The sequence below is a fragment of the Gastrolobium bilobum genome, unplaced genomic scaffold (genome assembly GCF_033153095.1).
Source record: "Gastrolobium bilobum isolate Gb01-03AN ecotype WA unplaced genomic scaffold, APGP_CSIRO_Gbil_v1 utg4359, whole genome shotgun sequence".
NCBI classification, from domain to species: domain Eukaryota; kingdom Viridiplantae; phylum Streptophyta; class Magnoliopsida; order Fabales; family Fabaceae; genus Gastrolobium; species Gastrolobium bilobum.
In genome coordinates, this window is record NW_026895786.1 from 77,731 (window position 1) to 105,045 (window position 27,315).

General features: G+C 34.0%; 2 protein-coding genes across 2 annotated transcripts; one reads left to right on the top strand and one right to left on the bottom strand.

The window, feature by feature from the left end:
• Positions 1 to 3,082: 3,082 nt before the first annotated feature.
• LOC133296017 (probable bifunctional methylthioribulose-1-phosphate dehydratase/enolase-phosphatase E1) lies at positions 3,083 to 12,781 on the top strand. Its single transcript, XM_061494966.1, has 12 exons — positions 3,083 to 3,363; positions 3,828 to 3,964; positions 4,406 to 4,501; positions 9,061 to 9,180; positions 9,327 to 9,416; positions 9,577 to 9,753; positions 9,969 to 10,124; positions 10,629 to 10,778; positions 10,846 to 10,947; positions 11,875 to 11,984; positions 12,066 to 12,184; positions 12,575 to 12,781. The coding sequence occupies exons 1-12, from the start codon at positions 3,144 to 3,146 to the stop codon at positions 12,664 to 12,666; spliced, it is 1,569 nt and encodes a 522-aa protein (XP_061350950.1). The 5' UTR covers positions 3,083 to 3,143; the 3' UTR covers positions 12,667 to 12,781.
• A 1,684-nt stretch (positions 12,782 to 14,465) lies between these two features.
• Positions 14,466 to 16,237, bottom strand: LOC133296018 (VQ motif-containing protein 4). Its single transcript, XM_061494967.1, has one exon. It carries the CDS (start codon positions 16,022 to 16,024, stop codon positions 15,320 to 15,322), a length of 705 nt encoding a protein of 234 aa, XP_061350951.1. The 5' UTR covers positions 16,025 to 16,237; the 3' UTR covers positions 14,466 to 15,319.
• Positions 16,238 to 27,315: the final 11,078 nt, after the last annotated feature.

The following is a 27,315-nucleotide window of genomic DNA, read 5'->3' on the forward strand; positions in this document are numbered from 1 at the left end:
AAAGAAATAAAAAATAAAAGGATATTTCTTTAAGAATATAAAACTTCTTCACATAAAATTATTATAATAATAACTAAAGGAGGTATAGAGGGCAGGAATACTTAGATTAAAATTAACTTTAAATTGAAGTTTCAATAAGAATTTTAAATGACTTTAAATGGATTGATTTTTATTTTTCTATACGGCCTTTAACTGTGTAATAGAAATACATAAATAATTATATACATGAATATATATCATAATTTTTTTAGCATATAAATAATTCAATTTTTGCACAATTAATTTTATTAAATATTGTTTATAAAATAAATTTTTTTATTTTAATTTATAAAAATAAATCAAATTTTAATTAACGTTATTATATCATTTTCAAATATTTCTCTCCCTCCCCATATCTAAATATAAATATGTTTTCATTTTAAAATTTAAATCCCCTTCGATGTAAATCTAAAATATACATGTAAATATTGTTTATAAATAAGGAGAGGTTATACTTACTACCTATTTTTCTTACTAATTGTTACTACTAAATCTTAACCGTTGATTTCCGTTAATCTAACGGTTGAAATTTATGGGATCATATTTATTAATTAATTATTAATTTGCAATAAATTATAACAGTTAGATTGACGAAAATCAACGGTTAAGATTTGGTAATAACAAGTAGTAAGAAAAATAGGTAGTAAATATAACTTTTACCAAATAAATATATATGATATATAAAATAACATTTTTAAAAATAATAAGATAGTAATAATTTAGATGAATGAACTAAAAAAGTAATTAAGGAATATAGATTTGTTAGCATAAGTATCTCTATATGGAATTGTTCTATCCTGGAGACAGAGATGTCTAGTCCAATAGACTGATATGTTGATCTTGGATCTAGTGTCCTCTCCAAGGTGTCTATGAAAGAGATACTCTTGAGTCAAGAAGATCACTATACACAATGAACTAATAACGATTTTGCCAATGGTGTGTATACACACAGTGACAACATAACAGTAAGAGGGGGCGTAACGTACCTTTAGGGTTTACCTCTTATTTATAGGAGTTACCTGTGAATAGTATGATATATGCCTTTAGTACCTCTGATGAGGGCCCAAGTCTATATGTCATGCTGTCGTATTAGGATTAATATCCTTGATAGATATCTATCCATAGTCATGCCTGATTTAAATTTTAGATTGCCCTTTGTTGGGCCTATCGGTCAATAGGCCCCTTATACAGTTTCATAAAATGAATAATTAAATAAAAGTACCAGTTAAATTAATTAGATATATTTAAAAATTAAGTGTGTGTAATATAAATATTAATCCATATAATTCTTGAAAAAAGTGTTATAAGAACTTAAAAGATTGTATAGTTGCATAATGACAAAATCGAGTATCCATAAGAAATTAGGCTTCTCTGCCTAGTGATATGGATGTCAAAACAAGTTATGATACGCGGGTTGATACTTGACATGATACAAAAATTTGTGTTTAGGTTGATCCGCAAAAAAAATCGCGTTGAAGAAATGCCCCGTAAAAAGTCGTATCGTATTGCGTGTCAACCCGTATTTTTTAATTAATTTGTAATTATTTTTTACTATTCATTTTTATTTTTTTAAATTTCGACCAATAATTTAGTCAATTACCATTTTGACCTCTATTGTTCATGTTATTTGTGTCGTGTCATGTCAACTCACAAAAAATTCATGTTGAAAAATTTGACATGAATAAAAATTCGTATTGATGTATTCATATCGTGTCAACTTTGTGTAGTGTCAGTTAGGGTTGGCAAAACGGGCCAACCCGGCTCGACCCGACCCAACCCGCATACAACTCGAAAAGAACGAGTCGGGTTAGGGGGTTGGCTCGAAAAAAAAACGAGCTAGAAAACTCAACCCAACCCGACCCGAGTCGGGTTGGGGTTGGCTCGTGGGTTGGCTCAAAATATGGCTCGTGGGTTGGCTTGAAAAAATAGCTCGCGAGCTGGCTCGCGGGTTGGCTCGTTTTCAGCTCATTTAAATGAACCTGTAGTATTAATGCACTAGCCATGTGGCTTCTATAAGCTTAAACAAAGGGTTACAAAATGAGAAATAAAAGCAAAATATTTTAGTTTCTAATTTTTTTCACAACAAATTTACATTAACATCAAGAAACAATCAGAACCACTTACTACCAAGTGGGTAAGATATTTGAACTAAACAAAGCCAACACAGCCTAACAATATAAAAATGTAGGGATGTGAGAAGATTATGGATTTAGGTTTAGAGAAGGAAGAAAGACGATGACAGCATGTGTGGATTTTGTATATTATATTTTGTATTTTTTTTTTTAAAAAAAACCTCAACCCACGAGCTGGCTCGTTTGACCCGCGGGTTGGCTTATTTTTTTTCGAGCTGGCTCGGGTTGGGTTGACTCGGGTTGGCAGCTCGTTTTTGCCAACCCAACCCGGCTCGTTTTTGACGAGTTACAAGCCAACTCGATGGGTTGGCTCATTTTTGTCATCCCTAGTGTCAATCAATTCATTTTCCCCAAGCTAGTGCTCTCTTTATGTAAAAAAGTAAAATAAAAAAAAAAAAAATCATAATAATTGAAAAAAATAAGGAAAGAAAATGTAATCACTTTTATTATGTATTATGGTAACGTTTTCACTTCAATGATATAATACCAATATATTTTTATTATATAACTTTTTTATATGATTTTTAATACCACATATCACAATATATATCATAACAAAGTTCTTTTTATAAAAATATAATTAACTAATCTAATTTTTGAGTGGGAATTATATCTAAATTGATTTAATTGTATTGTTTTTATAAATTATTAATATATTTTGACCAGTTATTTTCGTTTGCCACTGGTGCAAATATAAAAGTATTTAAAGCCGAGATTATATTTTCACAGGATTAAAATATTTAAAGTGCCAATTCCTCAGCATCTACTCATCAAATTTATACCAAAAAAATAAATAATAATAATTTAATTATAAAAAATAAAAATAACCAATCAAAATAACTTCTTACTTTAAATAAAAGATATCATAATGTTGTCTACTTTAGTTGTTTTTTAATATGTAGATTGCTGACATATCAAGCTCCATTCACTTTCACTCTCTCTCTCTCTTCGTTGTTTCTCTCTCTAGAATCAATGGCAGCGGTTGGTCTGAACGGCGTGAAGGTGGGGACGTCGTCGTCTCAGGCGTACCTAGAAGGGAAGGCAGTGAAGGAGACTAGAGTTCTGATGGCTGAACTGTGTCGCCATTTCTACAGCTTGGGATGGGTCTCAGGAACTGGTGGCAGCCTCACCATCAAGGTCCATGATGATTCCATTCCTAAGCCTAACCAACTCATACTCATGGCCCCTTCTGGTATTCATCAACCCCACCTTGTTTTTCTACCTGTTTTCCTATCTGGGTGTTCCTTACTTTTTGTACTCTTTGTTTTTCTATGTTCAAAGTTCAGATTTTTATGTTTTATTGTCATCTTGGGGTTCTGGGTTTATGCCAGATTCTTCTCTTCTGTTGGTATTCTTCAACACCACCTTGTTATTCTCCCTATTAACCGTTCTGGGTGTTCTTTGTTTTTTGTATTCTTAGTTTTTCTTTTGTGTTCCAAGTTCATATTTTTGTGTTGTCTTGTCATTTTGGGGTTCTGGGTGTGGGCCAGATTCTTCTCTCCTGTTGTTTTTCTTAATCAATTTTATATGCTGGATTTCAATTCAGTGTGGTCATTGTTGTTAAGAATTTAAGATGTTTATATGTGCAGGAGAAGATGAAATTCTATTATGTATTGATCATTATTTAGTTTTGTTCTTCTCTGAAAATATGTGCAGGTGTTCAGAAAGAAAGAATGGAACCAGAGGACATGTATGTGTTATCTCACGGTGGGTCAATCTTGTCTGCTCCATCTCCCAAACCTTATCCGCATAAGCCTCCCAAGTGTACTGATTGTGATCCACTTTTCATGAAGGTAAGTTTAGTTTAATACTATATAAATTACTGTAGTGTCTGAGTGATGCAGAGTTTGATATAGCATTCTACTTTTGAAATTTCACAATACTATTTGACAAGATTCAATCAACTACCCAATATGCGGTCTTAGTATTTTAAGAGATTGTTTTTATGTACAATTTACGTTTTTATTGTGATTTCAAAATATTTGAGTGGTGTCACTTAAATTCCGGAGTAAAGGTCAATGGTATTAGACATTTGTACTTATGATAGTACTAATTAACTGTAACGTTCAGTTGATAAGTGTTCTATGCCAATTGCTTGACTCACATCTGATAAGTGCTATAATATCTGTATATTTTCACTTCTAAGTTCTAACAGGAAATGACTATTATTTGGCAATTGAATATTGTGACTGTGAATTAGCAATTGATATACAGTTCTTTCTCTTCCTTTTCAGGCATATGAAAAGCGTGACGCAGGGGCTGTTATTCACAGTCATGGAATAGAGTCTTGTCTTGTAACAATGATCAATCCTTTATCAAAGGAATTCCGAGTAAGCAATTGTGCATGGAAATCTTTTGTTTTGCAGTCTTGAGATTAAAGATGCTCATTTGAAATTATGATACGTAATTATTGGTTATCATTTTATCTTTGAATGGGGTTTGAGACTGGTAATAGAACATGTAGCTGAAATGCAAAAAATCATCTCATTGCATGCGTATAAGATTATCTGTGGAGAGCTAAATTCCAGGAAGGCAAAAATCTTTTGAAAGAAAAAGAGTCTCTTTATCGTCGTACATACTACTTAGAGAATTAAGTGGAGAAAAGATTGAAGTTCCTAATAATATAATCCTGGACTTGCATGGGACATCCCTCTTGGAGGCATAATTAACTCTCTAATTGCATTATCCTCTTGGTTTGAAAACCTCTCTCCGGAAAAGATGTAGAAAACATTAAATACTGCGTGCCATTGAGAAGTAGTGAAATAATCAACATAATGAAGAAAACCTAATGCAGAAATATTTATACTTGATAAGCATTTTGAGATCATCTTTATTCTCATTTGAATATGCTTACTGGCTATAAACATATTCAACTTTCTTGAGAATAATTGGCTTCTGCTTCATATGCAAATAAATTTATACCCAGAATTAGAAAGTTTAGTTATGCTTCTAATAGTGAAAAAATTGTGAAGGATATTTGGGGGAGGGGGTTGGAGCATTTATTTGTTTTACAGAACAAATACTTTAAAACAGAAAATATTATGAATGGAATTTTTTTTTCTTGGGAGAGGGTGGATGGAGAAGGCACTGCCAACCTGCTTCCCTTGCATCCTTATCATGATTTTCGGTTGTTATTTTTTTCCAGTCAAGTGTAGGACAATGATTTTTCTGTGTTGTTATAGCTTCTTACATAGTACTCTGAGAAGACCGAACATACTTTTGAAATGGTTAATGGTCCTACTTGTTATAGGGTGATTTGTTTTTCTGTAACAGACCACATATCATACTTGCCAGTAGCAATTAGCGGCCGGTAGTGGCCGACCCTGAAAATGGTATAGCGGTGTAGCGGGTAGCGGTATTGCCGCTACGGTGAAGTATTACTTTCACATATATTATACTAACAGTCTAATACTACACAAATATAAATGCTTAACATAAGAAGTCTCACAAAATCAAACACACAATTCCACAATCACTGTCAAATACAAGGAACCTAAAGGAAAGATCCAAAATTAAACACAAATGAACAATGAAATTGTCAAATAGTCAAATACAAGAAGTGAACCAATGAAGAAAATCATCATCATCTCCAGATTCTCCATCAAATTCCACAAATCTTCTCTCTCACTTTCATCTTCACTTGAACTAATGGTATAACGGTGTAGCGGGTAGCAGTATTGCCCCTATGCTACGTCGCTACCTTCTGCTACAGTAGCGGTTTAGCGGCGCTACCGGCTGCTACTGACAACCTAGCCACATATAGTCTTTTCATATATTAGTGCATGTATTAATTACAATGATTCAATCCTATACGTAATTCTTGTTATCTGCACAGTGTGTGTGATGAATCTGAGATTAAAACAAATCAAGCACGAAACCCAAAATTCGAGAACACACACTCGATAAATTAGATGTTGATGCAATGAAGATCCGAGCTCGACTAAAGTCGTCTCCTTAAGACAATTTTCCCCCAGTGCCGGTATGACGAAGAACGAATCGAACAATTGCCTCCTAGGATAGAATAACGAATCTCATGGCTAGTATGACGACATTTTCGAACTAGAGCCCCCTCAAAGGAAGGAATTAATGAGAATGCAAGAAAAAATTAGGCAATAAGACGACAATTGATCAGAAAATTGAGTAAATTTTATGATGCACTTGATCTGTATATAAACTACGATCGGCCACAATTTAGGCATCCATTTGGTGATGAAATGGTGCTGACAAACTGCCGCGTTGGTTCGGCGCTAGAGAAGAGTGCACAACGGTTTGGTTTTGTTCGAATTCAAACGTTGGACGTGAACGTTAGGAAAAAACCGTTAGGGACATTTTGGGAATTAACAAAAAGACTAGATGCATGGCGGCCTGCTTTGTCGAGCTGGTCAACAACAAGCGCTCGCGTATGTGGTGGACCATGCATCACTTCTGTCCTCCCTCCTTCACAAAAGTGGGATGCACCAAGGGGCAATTTAGAGGAGTGAGCTTAGGCTTTATAAAGCCTCTTCCACCACTAACTTTGTCTAATGTAGGACTCCCTTATCCCACACCCTTCATATTCCCAACCAACTTATTCATTAGAATTCTACATAAGAATTCTAACTGATTCTACTGTATATACATGATATCCTACTATAAATACCTATGATATTCTAATCTATTATAACAACATTTTTTAACAGTGCCCCTCAATCTCATTTGCTAAGCTTGTCACAAAAATATTTGACTCGGGGACCTCTTAAAAGCATTATTGTCATTGGAGTATACAAAAATGTTGTCTCGATATTCCTAGACTGCATTTTCTCTTGAACAAACTGATAGTCAATCTTGATATGCTTTGTTTTTTTGAAAGAAGGGATTTGAGAACATATGCAAGGATGTCTGATTGTCACAAATTAGTTTCATTGGTTGTGGTTCACAAATGTTAAATTCTTTGAGCAATTGTTTTAACCAAATGAGTTCAAAAGTTGTGGCTCCTATTGCTTGGTACATAGCCTCTGCACTTGATTTGCCAACCACAATTTGCTTCATACGTTTCCATGAAATCAAGTTTCCCCCAAAAAGAACACAATAGCTTGAAATAGGCTGTCTACCTAAGGGAGATCCTGCCTAGTTAGCATCTGTATAACCACAAATCTCCTTATGTCCCTTATCTTCATATAGTAGGGCTCTCTCTGGTGCTCCTTTGATATATGAAAGTATTCTAACAACAATATCCCAATGATAGTCACATGGAAAGTTAAGAAACTGGCTTACCATGCTTAGGAGATATTTGGTCCCGTGACTGTGAGATAATTTAATTTCTTCACTAGCCTTCAATAACAACCAGGGTTTGACAATGACTCCCCATGTCTTGGTAGAAGTTTGTAAAAAACCAATTCAACCCAAAAGTTTAAGCCGTTAGGTGAGACTACATTAATGCTTTTATACTTCTCTAACATGCCTCCTCACGCGAAAGCCCACTGAGCTTGAAGGGTGAATAATGCACAAGCCCATCTATCCGTGCTAAGAAACTCCACAAGACTTAATTAATTATTAACTAAATGGGGGGCCGTGAGGATTGAACCCGTAACACCGAGACTCTGATACTACGTAAAGAACCAATTCAACCCAAAAACTTAAGCTGTTAGGTGAGGCTACATTAATAGTTTTATACTTCTTTAACAAAGTTTGACTTTAGGGTCCATAGGTGTATCAATGGGGATGCCATGTCTAGTGTACCTCCTCAGTACCCAAGAAATATTGGAGTTAGCTGAGATCCTAAATTTGAAAATGTTTGAATAAGTTTTGTTTCAATTGTTCAATGCCAACTCTATCATTACCAGTAATGACGATTTATCCACATAAACAAGAAGATAGATGCATTGGTAAGAAGATTGATTCTCATAGAAAAAGAAGGACCAACTTTACTTCGAGTCATGCCAAATTAATAAACAATTGCACTGGAGTGGCTAAACCGGGCTTGAGGTGACTGTCTCATCAATCATTGCTTGGCATCAACCTGGATGGGCAATGCTTCACTGGAGAAAGTCTAGAGACAAAAGTAAAAGGGGATGAAAAAAAGACAGTCATAATTATGAAAAACATAAAGTAAATGAGAATGATATCAACTTGAAATTTAGAGAGAAAATTTGATAGCATGAATTGCGTGCCTGTAATTGACCACACATATTACAGGTATTAATTACAATAATTAAATCCCTAATATGGGTAATCCTAAAGAATTCTACAGTATATGCATGATATCTGATGGATCACTGGAGCCATTTCCAAGGAGCTACAAAAGGAAGAGGGATAGAAGACGTTCAGCCCAACATATTATGGATCAAATGATGGTTCAACAAGGTTACAGGGAGGCAACAAGCCCAATAGCTCAAGTGGAGAAGGCTGGATCAAGCCAAGGCAGTAATGTAGAAAGGTGTAAAGAGCTGGCCCCACGTGAGAATAAAGGAAGAGAGTTAGTTGTGCAAAGGAGGGACAGGTGGCAAGCGCTGAATGGGGAGGAGGAAATGGAGATGTGTGATGGTGTGGCGTGGAACAGAGAGGGGTGTGAAGGATTTCCAAACTAATCAAGGGAAAAGGATTGGGGTAGGACACTGTAATTCATATGAGTTCCTTTGAAATTGAATAAAAGTAGTTATGGAGTTTATTCAGAAAATAGCATTGTTCTTCTGATTGTTATCGTTCTGTCATTTAAGAGAAAAAGATTAAAAAGTAAAACAGTAGATGAACACAGGTGCCATCAATATCTTGATATAAGTACCTACGATATTCCAACATATTTTTGCAAGATATTCTTTTACATTCCTCTTTCACATTGTATATCTTGCCTCATGCTTTTATATCCTCTTCCTGATTTTCATTTGATTCTGGTTGTCTCCACAAATGGCAGATCACTCACATGGAAATGATAAAAGGAATCAAGGGGCATGGTTATTATGATGAACTTGTGGTCCCCATTATTGAGAACACAGCCTACGAATATCAGCTCGCAGAATCTTTTGCTAAAGCTGTATGTTTCCTTCTGATGGTTCTGCATACATATGTTACATATATGTTGAACTCTGGATTATTTTCATGATTTTTTTTAATGTGTGATATAGCTGAGTGAGTGTTTTTTTTTTTTTTTCCTTTATCCTCCTCCTCCCTGTTTTGTAGATTGAAGACTACCCAAAAACAACAGCAGTGCTTGTTCGCAACCATGGGGTATTTGTTTGGGGAGACTCATGGATCAGTGCTAAAACTCAGGTTTTTGTTGTCCACATTCCCCATGAAGATTGCAATCAAAGATGTCTATTTGAGTGTTAATATGACATTTTGTGTGTGTGTGTGTTGGTTTTTATTTTTTATATTTGGGGGTTATTTACAATTATCTTGCTTTTTGGTAAATTGATGATTTTTCTTCCAGTCTGAGTGTTACCATTATCTCTTTGATGCTGCTATCAAACTTCAACAAATGGGATTCGACTGGTCAACTCCAAATCATGGTCCGATACAAAGTGCAAGAAGGGGTCTAACTATTACTGGGGAGTCAAATCTGTCAGTTAAGGCAAGGAAAGCTAATGGTGAAACTGATCCATTCCCGGTGAGTTCACATAATCCTCCCTTTTTGTTTAAAGCTTTAGAACACTAAACTTGTGAGTATTTTTATTTGCTTAAATTCCGGAAACAAGAACCTCTATCCTTAGTAGACTGATAATGCTAGTCCCCAGTTCATAAGAATAGGATGTTTGAAATATCCTGCAGTTGTCTTATAATTTCAAATTAGATTGTTGATTATTTTCTTTATATAAATTGCAGCGTTGCATTGTTCTTGACATTGAAGGAACTACTACTCCCATATCATTTGTTTCAGAGGTTCTCTTCCCATATGCCCGTGATAATGTTGGGAGGCACCTATCTGCGACATATGATACCCCTGACACTCAAGATGATATCAAGTTGCTTTGCTCTCAAGTAAGATTTTTATAGGGCTGTATGGTTAAGGTATTTATATTCCTCCGAGTGGAATATGTGGTTTAGGAATTGAACGGTAGTAGTACAGTACTGTGGAATGTTGTGCTTTATTTGATGCTGAAATTATATGTTGGAGATGAGAATGGGATTGTAGTTTTGAACTACATCATGAGTATTAAGTTGTCTGTCATATTTACATCATTCAATTTTTCTATGAGTGATTATACTTGTTTTTGAGGTTTATTAAAGCATAAAGTCAAATACATTTTGTCCATCACCGGAGAAAAGAGATAAACAAGAAGCTGTAGTTTCATTCATATATGAACAGTATGGTAATAATAGGAAAGTATGGAAGCAAGGGACTAGACCACCTTCTTCCCCGTTGCAATTAGTGTGTCAAACAAAAAGATAATAAGCATTCACTTAATTGAGATCTGGAGATTTTATGTGTATATTACATTCAGAGAATTTGGACCATTGACTTCTCTTCCATTGCGATGACAGGTACAAAGTGACCTTGAACAAGGGATTGCAGGTGCTGTGCCTATCCCCCCAGATGATGCTGGGAAAGAGGAAGTCATTGCTGCTCTAGTTGCTAATGTGGATGCTATGATTAAAGCTGATAGAAAGATCACTGCCTTAAAAGAGTTGCAGGTTGTTAAACCTAATCTTTCTTTCTGTTGAATACATGTTTGTGATATTGCTGACTTTAGCCATGCAGGGTCATATATGGCAAACTGGTTATGAAAATAATGAATTGGAGGGAATAGTTTTTGATGATGTACCAGAAGCTCTAGAGAAGTGGCATGCCTTAGGCATAAAGGTGCTTTTTGCTGATTCTTAGCTCTATAACTCTTTTTGGTTCATTGGTTAAATGTCGAAATGGCTGTTGCTGATTAGTTTCCTGCATTTTGAACCTAGGCATCTTTGATGCTTAAGCAAGATACACCCATGTTTAGTGCAAGGGTATAAGATAACCATATGTTGAGATGTCTGTATATTTGAATTTCCAATTATATCCTCTTGTTTTTCTCCTTCCCTTTTTATAAATACCCCATTCATCTATGTCTAGTCTCTTCTTTTCTTTGGTTTGGTCTAGGTGCCTATGGTGGACCCCTTGGTTTAGATAGGACTCCCTTTAAATAGACTTGATACTGTCCCACTGAAGCAGAGTGAGTCCCTTTGTAACTTTTGTGACATCACCCACTTTCTTAACTCCGCCAATCACCGATAACATCCTCATCTACTTTATCCTGCTACAGTACCATTCTTTTTCTCTTCCTGACACATGTTGGCTCATCCATATATAGACCCACTAAACTGGCATAAGCCTGCTATCAAGTATCAGGTTACCAAGGAAAAGGCACAAAGAATTGGCCTGAAGAGACAGTTACCTCTCCTAACCATCAAGCCTTTATTATGGACCCTTCCTTGAAACACTTCACTTGAGTGCACTACTCTTTCTGCTTAGGGTACTGTTGACATTCTAAATTCTAAATGACTAGACGTCTTTATATCTACCCATTTTTTGTGTTTGGATTTCCAAGATGCCTAACTATATAAAATGTTATTGTAAAAATCATTCAACTCTACTCTCAGCCAAAGTTTGTTGAGGGTGAGGCAATTGTTATTTTCTGTTGACCAAGAATGAAACAAATAGAGCAATCACACTTTGTATGCAATTTTTTACCTGATGTTTGGAGAGCATATTTTCTTGTATTTTAATTGCTATTTCTGATCTATGCTACAGGTATACATATATTCTAGTGGTAGCAGGTTGGCACAAAGGTTAATATTTGGAAAAACAAACTATGGGGACCTAAGAAAATATTTATCTGGATTTTTTGACACCACAGTGGGGTAATTTTTTTTTATATTGATGTTTCCCCTTGATGATTCCTGTCTAAAAGATACCAATATTCACGCAAAACTCTTTTGCAGGAACAAAAAAGAGACACGCAGTTATGTTGAAATTTCTGAGTCACTTGGTGTTGATAAACCATCAGATATTTTATTTGTCACTGATGTATTTCAAGAAGCTACAGCTGCAAAGGCAGCAGGTATGATAATTTTTCTGAACCCATCATCTAATTATAAATTCAACCCTTTATTTTAAAGTTTAATTTTATTCACTGTCAGTGTAAAATTATTTATACTTTTTAGTTTTTAGTAAACAAGAAAGTGTCGCATAATGATTTACATGAAATAGAAAATTCATATCAAATTTGGCTGAGTAAATGCAATACAGCTTTTGTGTCCTTCATCTACACACCACTTGCACCCACATTATACTTGTGCAGTGTGGCAGATTGATTTGTTTGCATGTCTTTTTGGTGTAGTGTAGAAATTTATCAACCCTTCCCTAGGAATAGGATCCAAGTTATATGAACAAATAAGAAACTGCTTATTTTGTCTGCACATTCATTTATTGACAATTGTCAATGTTTCAGGCTTGGAGGTGATAATTTCTATTCGACCTGGAAATGGACCCCTCCCTGAAAATCATGGGTTCAAGACAATCAAATCCTTCTCAGAGATCTAAAGAGTAGTTGCAGTCATCTGTGTGACATTAAATGTGTTATGATAACTAAGGATATTGTAACTTTCACTTCTTAATATGAAATAAATGTAATATATTGCTCAATTTTCAAGTTTCAGTTTAACCTTTTTTTTTTTTTTTATTATTTAAAAAGGAATTGATATAAGAATGATGTGAAATATTCTATGTTAAAATATAATTTCTCGTATAAATTAAGATTGAAGCCAATTCTTTTACATTTTAAGCAAGTCAAAATCTCTTCTCTCTCCCATGTAATGTAGGGAATGAAAGAAAAATACACCTGACTGATATGACAAAAAGGAATAACAGAACGTGTATACTTCAATAGCATTCATAAATATAAACAAAATCCCAGCCAAAATAAGTACCACAACAAGCTTTCCTCCATGAAGTTGTGGCATGTCTTAATTTTAGAATGTGAGAACCTCTCCTCTATCCTAAGCTTTTTACAACTACAAAAGATTCCAGTCAATAAACTTATTATAATTGTTACAAATCTTTGAACACTTGAGTGTGATGATGTTAAATGCTTGATCCTCCATCATTCACATTGCCCCTTTTTCTGCTTGCATCCATAAAGTATTAAAAAAGAAAAGAACAAACAAAATTCCATCATCATTCCATTGCTACCTATTTCCACGTAAAACATGGAGTATCAGACAACATGCCTAGTTTCAAGTTACATTCAGCTTGACGCATCTGTATATAATATAAAGGGGTTACTATCTTGATTGAATAACGATAAGTTCATTGAAGTTAGTATCAGGTTTTCTTCGTGCTCTATCATGTGGTTTTTTCAACTTGATCCTTTAACAAACCACCTAATTAGCTGCTATCTTTGTCAAAAAAAAAAAGTGGTGTCAGATAACAAGAATTAAAAGATGTTTAAAGTTGCATAAAAACTGGAAGAAAGAAGATCTTGGCGGTTTATTGATCAATGCACCAGAAGTTGTGTCCAACCTAGATTACCTAAATGACAAAACAAGGTCTAAAAAGGAGAAGAAAAGAAAATGTGTGGTCTTCACATTTTCTCTGCTTTTCTTATATACATATGGTTTGTTTTCTGCCTTACTTTCTCTTAGCATGATCATTGTCACCAAAGTCCCACTTTCTCTATCCTATCTCCTTCTCTTGTCATTTGTCAATCCTTCAATGCTTCCCATTACTATCTAAGAAAACTTATATCAATAAAGCAAGAACAAAGAAAGGGAAAAGAGAAAAAAAGAGAGAGAGATAAGAAACATTCTTGGCTTCTTCAGTTTTAAAATTTATAATTATTAGTAATCCCAACTAAATTATTTTAATGGATAGAACTCGTGTATGTGGATCGCTAACATGTTTGTGCAGGAGTAGCAGGACCATAGAAATTGTGCATAACTCTTTACTAACTTCTTTTCACTACATTTTTTTCCCCTGCCATTGTTGGAAAATTTGATTGGATCACAACTACAATTTAAAACTACAATATCAGATATCAATAACAATAATTCAAATAAGTAACTCATATCTTATACTTTATTTTTCCTTTGAATTTCGTTTGTCCTTGTTTCATTTCACATGTTACCCACCATAGAACTTTTCTTTTTGCGTGCTTTGAAATTTATGTCCATCGTGAGAATTTTGGTCTATGTTTCCTTAGTACAAGGAAAACAGCAGCCACTGTATGCGGACCATACAAAAAATTCTCACTCATCAAATGGTCACATGGTTCCAGAAGGACAACTTATCTGAACAATTTTTACGATCGACACATACATTGGTCCCATGTCTAGATTATTGTAGGAAGTACAAGTTGGGTGGATCTGACATATGCATAAATACACTGCATTTTAAAAATGATACAAAAGAAAGAAAAGTCTTTGCTTCACTTCTTGATCAAATAGGTAACTTTGAAACTGATACAGAAACGGTTTTTCTTCCAGTAATAGGAGTCAGGAAAAATAAGAAAAAAAAATAAAATTAATCAAAATCATATCTGGGATTTGAGTTGCTTGAGAAACTGATTAGACCAAAAATTGGCAAAACCAAGAAGAGGGACCCCTCAACCTTCATCAAGTTGGTGCAGCTTTCTGTGATGACAATAAAGGATACAGTTATGTCCTTTTTAGAAGACTGATATCAAGTAAAAGTTGTCCCTTCCAAGCATCTTCATTTCCTTATCATCTCTTTGCCTTCTTTGGAATCTGTTCATATCTGAACACAACTTCACTGGTGGTTGGTGTGAAACGGGAATCACACAAACACTATGAAGAGCCTTATTGGTTGAATTCATCATTATCAATTAAAGAGAAACTCTGGCTTATGATTATTCCTAAGATGTGATTTTTCAAACAAAAATCCTAGAAGAACTAATCATGGAATATGAAGAGAAAAACAAAATTTTCATTGGACAGAGAGATTTTTTTTTCTTGTTTCATTAATGGAAAGGAAAAGATAGCAATATTCTGAGGTGAAAGACAAAGCAGGAGAATAAAAAAGAGGGCTTTTGCCATTTCATGGTAACAAAGCCACTTTTACAATTAGACCAAGCTCTGTACCTTGTTGTTGGAAATCATTCAAAACCCATGTAATCATTCTCTCAATCTAAGTCACCCACAACGCAAAGTTTTAGCCTTTTACACAATCTCTTCTCTTCTCAAGAAGGTGATTCTGAAACTCTAGGTGAAGACAGAGGAAACAAAGGCAAAAGCTGTGGCTCTGAGTCTCTAGGAGTTGTCATGGGAGAGGGATGCAAATAGAACCCCTTTTCAGCGATGGCTTTGTCTTCTTCTGATGAGTTTCCCAATGAAGGTGAGGACTTGTCAAAAGGGTCATCATCATTCAATGGGGTGACAGGGCTAAGAGCAAGGGAAGGGAAATCAAGCAAGCTTGGAGAGAGGATCTCAGGCTTGCGTGGTGAGAACCCTGAATTCTGTGCAAAATTGGGCATCAAGGTGTTGAGCATGAGGCTGTTCTTGAGGCTGTTCCTCCTCTCATAGAGCTTGAACCCTTGCTTCTTTGGTGCTGTTTTGATTGGAGGGATGTTGAAGTTCCTTGATGATTGTGGTGGTGGTAATAATGGATCTTGTTGGGGTGGTTTAGATGCTGATGCTGGTTTTGTTGTCTCTGATGAACCAGTTAGCATTTGAACTACCTGTTTGAAAGTGGTTGTGTCAGCTTGGACAAAAGTTGTAGGATAAGGGTTGGAATCAGATCTGTGAATGGTTTTTGGAGTGAGAGGTGGTGTTTGGATTTGGATGCCATTGCTGTTGCTGCTACTCATACAGTTGCTGACATTGCTTGTTGGAGAGTTCATTGGAGATTGGTTCTCTCTATCTTGAATCCTTGAACTGATTTCCATTGACTCTCTCCTTAAACCAAAACCAACAAATATCTAAAAGGAGAAAAAAGGGTTAGGGGTGGTTTGGGTGGAGATTGGAGAAGAAATATGAAAGAGTGAAAAACAAGGCTTTTGAGGGAAAGAAAGAGGGGTTTGCTTATTGTTTGTGCCTGTTTTTTGTTTTGTTTTGTTCTGATGTGCCTCTCTTCTTTCTAATATACTATTTTTTATTTTTGGCTTTTTTTTTTTCTTATACTATTCAAACTTTTTTATTGTTTTATTTTTTAATCTGTGGCTTGAAGACTGAAATTGCTATGTTGTTTTGGTGGGCCTTACATGTGATGTTTGGTTGGCTAGAGAGGAAATGCCCTCAACGGTTTTGGGATTTATAAAGACACAAACCAAAGGGAATTGGTAGAATTGGGAATTTTTGGTGCTGAGCATATGTACCACACCACTGGCACAAAGTTATTATCATTTGTGGTGTGTTAAATATCATTTTTGTGGCATTGACTTCTGAGCCAAACTGTGGAGACTATTGTGTATGTGATGGGATTGAGGATGAATGATTGAAACATGTTTGATCACAACACCCTTCCATTCCTAGATTGTGGCTTTCCTTTGCTTTGTGTTGTTTCAAACCAGAGCGTGTATTTCACGTACAAATCATGTATGACCCAACTCTACCATACACGGGTTTATATGTGAAATGTGCAACCTGCCCCACCTCAGAAATCAGACATATAAAATGATAAAAGGAAAATAAAATAAGAGGATGACGTTTATTTTGTATTAAAAGTCCAAAGTTTTTTTTAAGAAATATATTTTTCATAAGTGTTGGCACAGTTTAGGGACAAGTTTTGGGGTATTGCATGTAATTGGTAAGCCCTTCAATCTTCTTTCCTTTGAAAACTTATAATTTATTATGTATAAACTTTGTAGTGTGTGTGTGTGCAAGATTTGTCTTTAGTCAGCCTATTTTTATTACGACCAATTATTATTGAATATATAAACTTTCAATTTAATCAAGTGTTTGAATTTTCTACATTTCTTACCTGGCAATATTACATTAAATTAGTTTAAGGTTTTGTCAAACTTATATTGAGTTGCATAGAGAGAATATATGTATTTTTTTTTTTTTTCAAATTCAACATGAAAGAGATAGGAATATAATTTTAGAAAATAATGATAAAATATATTACATTGTGCTCCATAGTACGTCACTAGTACACGGAGAGTTAAGACCAAATCATGAGAAATATTAAAGTTTACGTTATATTTTACCAAATTATTGTTATATAATAATGGATGCCGTTTTTATTTGTTGTACATATTAACTATCTTATTTTCTTTGAATTGACAAATATACAGCCATTTAAGATGAAGTTTTTTGACTATATATGTGCGTGTTCAAGTTCAAGATGTAATCCTAACTTCTAATATTCTCAAAGATAAGATGGATGAGACTTTTGATAGAAATCACTTATTCAACCCATATTAATGCATGAACCGTAAATTTTCTCAAGAATAAAACAAAAACTCAATCTGTACTTCAATGTTAATGCTTCAAAAAGATATCATTCAATCTTTCCCAAAGATTGTATATAAGTCATGCAATTAGCTTGTTTGCTTTTTTTTATTAAACATTAGAGTAAGATAAAAGGTCGTGAGAAAATTACCTTTTTATAATAAGTAAGAGAGAGTTCTTGAATAAAATTAAGAAAAAAATATTTCTAAATTAAAATTACAAAAATATCATGATTTTCGCTCCAAAACAACATCGTATTGGGCTTACTGCAGATAACGTATCTGCAGTAACTATAGAAAAAATGAACCCTAAAATTAATTGTGCATTTCATGTTGTTGGTTATTATGAAATGGTTATATTATATGAAAAGAAATACATTAGAATTAAGCAAAATCAATAGACTTTGTGCAAATTCTATAAGGTGAATCTTATTAAAAGTTACTTTTGTGTTTTTCCTATTCATGATACTCTCATAGTTACTAATATGGGAGGATGAGATGGTTTTATTCTTCAATTTTTAAAGGTAACTTGCACTCCAAAGCAGGTGCCTTATGACAACTTTATAGTTTCAATTGGTCAATTATCTCAATGTATGTAGATATAACCCACAATATCATCATCCACAAGGCATAATCGTTAGTTAATATGTTATACTAATGCCATTAATTTAAATTTAATCATTATTTTGCACCTTGATCGCCTATATGAATCAATTCGGTGCACAAAACAAAGTGTAGCAAGAGCACTTGTGAGATTCCACAACTTTCATTATCCAAAGCTGCTGATTGGTAATATGTAATTTCATATGCACTGTCCACTTGAGTTAGTGGTTTAGATTTTTCTTTCCACACTTTAAAATCTTGAAAAGCAAAAAAGAAAAGGGGGAATCAAATTCTGATTTATATTATTTACAATGAAAAAGAGGCGAGGGGGACCAAATGCCAATAAGACAAAGTCCTTGCTTTTATTAATTGAGTTATTACTTTTTAAAGGATAATTATTATTAGGATCGTGGAATCACTTTTTAAACTCCTCCTGTTATGCACAAATATGATTTTATTACTGGCTTAAGTGCCAAAGAAGAAACGTACTAGTTATCATTGTTATCAAATACATATCATATGCATTGAATTCTTAGCAGATACAAATTATTGTTATGCACAATTAATGTGAATTTATTACCGGTTTAAGTGCAAAAGAAGAAACGTACTAGTTATCATTATTTGTTATCAAATGCATATATATATCATAGGCATTGAATTCTTATCATTGGAAATATTAGTGTGCAGAGAGAAAAATGATATCATAGTCCCCAAAGTCTTTTCTATTTGACATAATCCTAGAGTCTAGCTCACCAACTGGTGAAACAAAGTTTGTGGTAATTAGGAAATCAAAAAAGTTTTTAAATGTTAATTAGAGCAAAAAGAAAAAGAAAAAGAAAAAGAAAATCCTTCGTTTGGGTCAAGAAAGAAGTCTCCGAAAAAAGGTTGAGTGAGATAATTTAAATTGGTTAGGAAGCTAAATGGCTTAAGAGAGAAAGTGAGATACCATGCCCACCTTCAAGTGGGAAATGAGTAGGCATGAAGAGTGACTGACCAGCAATGAATAGATGACAAAGCACAATATCAATTTATGTGATATCTTCAACAACAAAAAGAAATCATACACACTATGGTTGATGTTGGTCGCTGTGGTTAAAAGTGATTGTTTAAATCTTAAATTTAAAAGTTTTATTCTTGGAGAAATAATTTTGCCAAAACTTAAATCTTCAAAACACTCGGGTCAATACTGCGAAAGCAATGTGTATATCTCCAAAAAGATCATATACTAAGGTTAACTCATGATTTATATATTTTTCTTAAAGTGACTTTTTCTTTATTGATTCTTAAACTATATATAGTGTTGGAAATTCGGGAAACTCATTATATTCATTTCAACATGATCATCAATCAGTGGTATTAGTAACGGAATTAGTCCATTTGGTCACAATAGGAAGATCTGTCTTGTGTTTGTTTATTTCTCTAAAGAAAAAAAAAATCCTCCATTATCAAACACTTTATTTTCACATGAGTCAATTTTAAGTTTCTGCATGTAATAATATAAAAAAAAACCCTACCCAAGAATTGTTGATTTAATGGAGTCCCAATTAGATTCTAGGACTTAGCTTGTCCAAAGGGTGATAAGTTTGATTTTTAAGAGTCAGTAATTCTTAAAGAGGGTGAAGAAACTCAAATAAAATAATTAAAAAATATAAAAAAAACCTGCGGGTAAATAGACTAACTGCTTTCCTTCTAGGTAGAATGTATTCAGAATAAAGTTTTTACATGATGTGTATTTATAATTTTAATAAGGGGGATTTTTAAGTTAACTCTTTGACTTCTCGGATTGAAATTTAACTGCTCCAAGTAACTTTTGTTGCAGTAGCTAGAAAGTTTCTTATTTAAAAAAAAATAAAAAGTATAGTCCAATCCCAAAGTCAGTTCTATACATAATACATATGACCACTTTGGTGCTTTTAGTTACACAACATATATTCAATAAGTGAGTAGGTGATAGTGTCCTAGAACCGCTGACAGGTCAACACTTAACCTCCATTGTTGCATAGATTTATAAATCCAAAGACCAAGTAATATAACCTTGCAAATACAGAATTAATAAATTAAAATATTTCATGATGCCGTAACTTTTTTAAACCTTTCATGTGCATATACTTTCATAAATTTCTCTAGTACATTATGTGTCAAATGTTAATTGGTCAAGACAAATCTGTTCCCCAACATACACAAGAGAGTCAGTGATAAACTATTTTATCATCCCAAATACAATAAACCGAGGAAGGATTCACGTAAAATTAGGGAAAGGCAATAAGAGAAGTTATTGGCCGACTTGAGTATATGAAAATTAATAAACAATGTAAAGTATTAGGTGTCGTATTGGTGTTTCTTATGAAAAGGTTAGGATGAGGAATTGGAGGGTGACAACTTAGACTAAGAATCCTTAATTACTTTGAACATGTTCTGACTTTGCAGGGTCCGCCAAATTTAGGCTTTAATTATATCACAGCTATGACTCATGGCCGGTTTAAGCCTCATAGCTGCTATATATTAGGCTAATGTGGACTATAGCTATTTATATATAATAAGGGTGTTATAATTTTGATGTTATATGAAAAGAAAATTCTTATGTTATAATAGAAATAAAAAATATGTGAGATTCAAATGTTAAAAAAAGTTATATACGAAACTCATATCAATATGAAAATCGAAAGGTGTATAGAAAATTCTCTCTTTATCATGTTGTATGAGAATTATAAAACCCGTATAATAATGTATTCACCAAAAAATAAAACAGTTTAAAATTCAAGGAAAGAGACAAAGGGGCATTCATTTTCCAATCCCAACATGGCTAAGACGTAAAGTTTGACACTTTTGATAGGCCAGTTCGTATTGTAAGGCAAATTCCACGGGACTACAAATTTTTTTTATTTGTTTTTTACTTTCTTATCAATTAAAAAAAAAAAAATCTCTCTCATATTTATTGATTTTCCTACTACATGGAGTGAGGTCAGGGTTAAGGTATTAAGTTTAATTTTTTTTTTTTTTGCTAATTTTTTCTGGAGGTTACACTTTGGGTGCTAGTTTAATTCAACATGCATGTGAGAATTTTATGCTTAATTAATCACGTGGGTTAAATAACAAGGTATGTTGGATTTGTCAATGTTGCCATGTTTCTCCAAACAAATCATTTGAATGACATGCTTATAACAAAAATTTGTCAAAATGTCACGGTAGCAAACTTGCTGTTGGTGGCAAATTTGCTGTCAAAGTCATCGAGTTTTAAATGTCAAGTGGCACGAAACAGTAGGCCATCAAACTCGTTGTCAATGACAAGGAGTTTAAACTAAACTCGCTGTCATGTAGCATAGAGTTTCGGAAATTTTATTGTAAAATTTTGGAAGATCATAACTTTTGGCTCAGGTATCTGAATCAGGTATTTTTTTATTCCACGTAACTTTTCGATATCTATGCACTGGCAAATATCGAGGGGGGATTTGATCAAACAAAATTTCCAAAAAAAGTTTTCTTGTGCCCCGTTTGGCACATTTTAGTGTTCAGCTCGCTGGTTTTCTCGCTTTAGCGAGCAAACACAACAAGCATATCGTAAAAAAGGCTCACATATCTTTTTATTTAAAGAGGAACGAAAATGGATCAATAGTATTGAGTTTTTCTGCGACTTGGAGAGGAGGAAAGCTCGATTCTTAGACTAGGAAGTTGAGGAGAGGGTCAAAGCATCACCGTGGAGATCGACATTTGAGTTCTTTTTATGGCTTTTATTAGTTTTTCATCTATTATCTTAGTTTTTCTAACTATAGGTTTTCTTGTAGTTAGGGCTAGATGGAACCTTTTGAGTCTTGATTATGTTTACTTTTTTTTCAATTTAATATTCAATCTTTCATGTTGTGCAATTATTTCGCGTTTCATTCTTAGGTCTTTTGTGATTTGATCACTCATAGAAGGATACTTGAGTTTTGCATGACAATAGGGATGTTGGTGTGAAATTCTGATATAAATAATTGCTAGGTTTTATTTGACCTAGGGATAGACTAATAGAACCTATGATTGTCTTTATCATCGCTCTTAATGCTTGCCTTAGGCAAATTACTACGGGACTATGATTATTAATAGGTCAAAAAATTGAAATCAGTCGCGATTTGCGATGGAATAATCCGTGGCAATATAAATTCAAAATTAAGAGGGATTTTTAAAATTTAAAATTTAAATAAGGTGCCAAATTTTGCAAGGGTATCGTTTTTCGTCGCAAACTGCAGCGGATTTTTCGACAGAAAGAACCAACAATTAATGGCTAGTTTGAACATTTATGATCATTAATGACTATTAATGATGCATTTGTGATGAACTATTAATTTTGTCGCAAACGACGACGAAATAGATAACAATATATAAGTCAGAAGATGGAACAACAATTGTGTGTTTGGCTAAGAACTTTGCAACAGATTTTGGCTAAGATTCTGTCACAAGTTTAGAGTTAGGTTAAAAAAATGAAATATTTTCCCTTTCACAGGGTCATTGTCGCACACATTTCCACACAACATTTTACTTTCCCTTTCGCATTCACCTTTCATAGCATTTCATCCGGTGGGTTGACTTATTTCAACTCAAGTCTTGTCCGTTCTCATTGACCCATTATTCTTATTCGGCTTCTTCGTTCTTCATTCACAACATTTCATCTTCTTCGGTGGTTGCCTCCGGTGGGTTCTTCCGACATTTTCATGACCCATTTTCTCCTTTCTCAGTTCAAGCTTATGTTCTCACCGTCGACAAGCTCGTTAGTTAGGGCCACAACAAGGGCTTATTTTTGTGACCCATTTTCGTTCGTTCTTTCACGTCTATTTTTGTGACTCTCCAGTGTCTTTGAGACTTTCTCTGGTGGCCTATTTCGCATTCACGTGCGGCCTTGACGTCAGTAAGTATAATAACTCTAACCATTGAATTATGAAATTATGAATCGATTAGGGGTTTAATCATGAAAATATGGATTTAATTAGATGAGAGGTCTAATTGAAAGAATTAAAGTCACTTTTGGGCAAAAGTTCAAATAGTAAGAGTTTTGGGGTAAATATGCAATTAGGCAAAAGTTACCCGAAATTGGTATATAATGTAGTGAGATATGATTAAATGACTTTGTTGAGAGTTAAAATCCAGCGAAAGAGATTAGATCATGAATTTCCTTCCAATTATCTTGTGTTTTACTAAAACATCAGAACCTGCTACAACACTTTCTAAATCACTACAACCGTTCTACACTGACTAAGGATAAAATCCACTTAAGTTATGTTTTTTTCATTTTCTCTCTCTATTCTCATCGTGCTCTTCCTTGAGCAACCCCCTTTCTCCATGATAAACATATGGTTTACCATGTTTTAAGGCTACTTTATACATAAAATACATTGTCAATTGCATGGAAATTAAGGTTTTATAGTAAAAGAGCTTGAAGATTGGTTTTTGAGCTAACATTTTGTATTCTTGCTTGCTTTGAAGGTAATTTAACAATAAAAAGCATATAAACAAAGTAAGGAACTTGGAAGATAAAGTTAGAGATCAAACGAAGGCAGATTGAAGCAAGTTACAAGCAAAACAAAGACTATTGAAGCGCGCTCGAGTGCTTTATAGCGCTCTCCAGCGCGTTACGGCAACAATTTAGGTCAAATTCACTCAAGAAGAGCGCTCAAGCGCGCTAATAGGAGAAAATTTTCTGTCGAGGAGCACGCTCGAGCGCTCTCTAGAGCGCTGGAGCACATTAAGACAGAGAATTTCAGAATTTTTGAACGTAGGAGTGCACTCAAGCGCCCTACAGCACTCAACGCGATCCAAGCTAGGCACAATTTATGGAATCATGTAATGAAAGATATGATTGGAGATTTTAGAAAGATTTCATGAAAGATCTTATAAGAAATTAAAAGATATGGTTTCTTTTTATAAAAGGGCTGGCACATACATATACAAAGAGAGCTTTTTGACGAATTTGAGAGTAGAGAATCCTATCGTGGAGCAATTTGAAGCATTGAAGATTCAAGACAACATCACATCAATGGAGTCTTGGGAATTTATTCTATTTTCATGTGTTTTTGAATTTGCCATGCTAGGTTATGCTTCTATGTAGTTAGGGGCAGATGGACCCCATTTGATTCTTTTGTTATGAGTTAATTTGTCTTTAAAATTCTTCCTTATTATCTATGAACGAATTTATCCTTTCTTAATGCTTTCTATAAGTTTGCTCCTTATAGATTGATTTAGGGGAATTGTATGACAATAGAGATGTTGGTGCATGAACTCTGATTTGATAAATTCATCATAATTCTTGTGATCTAGGGATAGACATAGGGCAATTATGCAATCTTTAGATTCTTGATCGTAATGCATGTTTTCTTGGGGAATAACCGGGGAACTAGGATTCTTTCAAGATTACATAGAATTAGGGTAACAAGGGATTGAGCCCTAATTAGTTTAGAAAGAATTGATTGGCAAGATATTAAGGACGTTTTATAATTTTGTTTGACTCATAACATAAAGAGGAGAATGGGGAAAATTGAACCCTAACTACGCGTGTTCTTGATAGTTAAACAACTCAACTCTTTAATTGTTGTTATTTCTGAATTTACATGTTATTGATTGTTTTTAAATTCAATTCTCTTCATCTCAATCTTAGTTGTTCAACTAATTTGCAATTGGTGAACTAATGCTTGAAAACCAATTCTTGTAGGAACGATCTCGTACTCCAGTATACTTTATTACTTAACGATCGGTGCACTTGCCGAGTCGCAACACTCCATAGAAACCAAGAGCAAGCTTCAAACTTCCTCACTTAGCCTTCAAATGCCTTAGTGTTTGATGTAAAAGTCATATAAAATCGCCTAACTAACAAAAATCCACCCTTTGTTTCCCTTAAAAATCATTGTATGAAGAGATCATCTCCTCACATGGTGTGGCACCATTTTTGAATTTGATGGGAAAAGAATTGACTAGGGAGCCTTCAAGCTTGGAGAAGCCTTCCCTTGGTCTTCCTTGATGATTTAGAGATAAGAAACACAAGCTTTAATGGTTGATTTTGAAGATTATTCATGAGATAAATAGTAACCAACTTGTGTTGAAGTTTGATTTAGGCCTTGGTTCTTTAAAAATGTATTCTTAGTATATGTTTGAGATAATGAATCAACCATAAAAACTAACCTACATGCAATTTTCAAATTTAGTCTAAAAAATGTTAGTGTTTGAAGAAGGTTAGTTTGATTAGTGAGGTAGTGTTGTAATTGGGCCTTGGTGCCTTCACAAAACATGCTTAGGAGTTAATATAAATGGTGAAAATGTGTTAAAATAACCATTTGGATCAACATTGATTATTTCAAAAAAATTATGAACAAATGTTGGATTTCTTGTGAAATCAAGAAAGTAAAATAGAATGTTAATGGTGAATGTGTTCATTGGTTTGTAGTGCAGAACCAAGTGAGCCATTGGTGAAGGACCAAACTTTGAATCAAGTAATGGAGCTTGAGTTGGAATCTTGAATGATTCAAGAATAGGTAAGTCATCAAGCTTAGTAGTAAATATGTGTATTTATTGGCTTGCATTTGACTTGGAATGGGAATCGCCTAGTTTGCTATATGTGTGTGTGTGTGTATGAATGATGGTATTTCACCTTAGAATTAGGTGTTGATTATAGCAAGCTTTTTGGTGTTAGCATTGCAAGTGTAATTCTAGTGTGTGGAGTTACTTGTGCTTGAAGCAAGCAATTGATTGGAAGCTTCAAAAGATATCTTTTTGGTCCTTGGGGTTAATCCTTCGTTTGTTTCACCAAACTCCGAGGAAGGGTGGTTTTTATATATGGTATGTTTTATTACAAAATGATTTTGTGATATAATGCATTTCTATGTATGTATACTTGTGTGCCACACAAGATGGTGGTTCCTTACATAATTTATACATTGTAGGTTCTCTGACCAGTAAGATTCATTGTTTGCACACATGCATGATATATATTATGATGCCTTATGATGTTTTTACTGTGATTACATTTGAAGTGAACTTAGGGGTGGAGGAGCCCTCCAAGGACCCCTAGTTTATTGAGATGATTATCTCACCCCGTATGGGGACATATTTCAGGTACATAGATTGATGGTATTGATGCATCACATGATAGGATGCCAGGGTAGAGATAGGATATGACATGTGGACATAAATTAGTATTATGATATATACATTACATGATTTATGATTTATTCTCTTTTGAGATGTATATGCCATGTTATTCTTTTGAAAAGCATAGGGGGTGCCTATGCCATGTTGATAGTCTATGCATATTGCTAGTAATGTATATATAGGTCTATGTTACTTAACTAATTACATCTCTTTTGGTTGGTTGATGTAATCATGTAAGTAACACTATGAACATTATTTTGAGACACGTTATGTATATGATAGCCTAAGCAACGGATTGCTAGGCAATATGATTTATGCATGTATGTATATTTGAGCTCTATATGTCAGAATCCATGGATGGATTTTCGATTAGACTAATGGACATAGTGTGTTATACCCGAATTATATTAAATTATCAATTAGGTACTTTTTATCTGTGGGAATAATCTCCAAAGCCTTCAAATACAAAGGAGATGTTGTCTATTTTCTTTTAAATAGAACGTAAGGTGTAAGAGAGTATCTCATGGTATTAATAGATTCAAAATAATTGGTGAATTGCAAAACATGAGGAAAAAAAGTTTATTCGCGTTTTATATTAGAATTAGTAGTGAATTTACAGTTGAGCTTTCGCGTTTATTTACTTAAACATGGTGCACTTAATATCATATGTATGTTAATACACCGGGTGCGCACGAGATGTTACAGTAAGCATCTCCTTCGTCTATTTTTGCTATGATTTCATGTTCAAATCATTCTCAATCCTCTTTAAATGAGTTTGCTTTCATGCTTGTTTCCTACGAAAATCTCCATACCATTACATAAATAACCGGGTTTTCTTCCACGGGGATTTATGTTGTTGTTATTATTGTAATAATCAGAAAGGAAACATTGTTTTTGTCTTAGTTGAACTTTGAAAGATTTCTGAAACTATTCAGTGTTTATGCATTAAATTATTTCTATCTCTCAACTTTGTCGGTTTAGACTTTTGTTCATACTAGTTATTTTTCTATTTTGTAAGATATTTATTTTGAGTTGAAGGAACTAATTCCAGAGAATCAGGTTTATCTGCA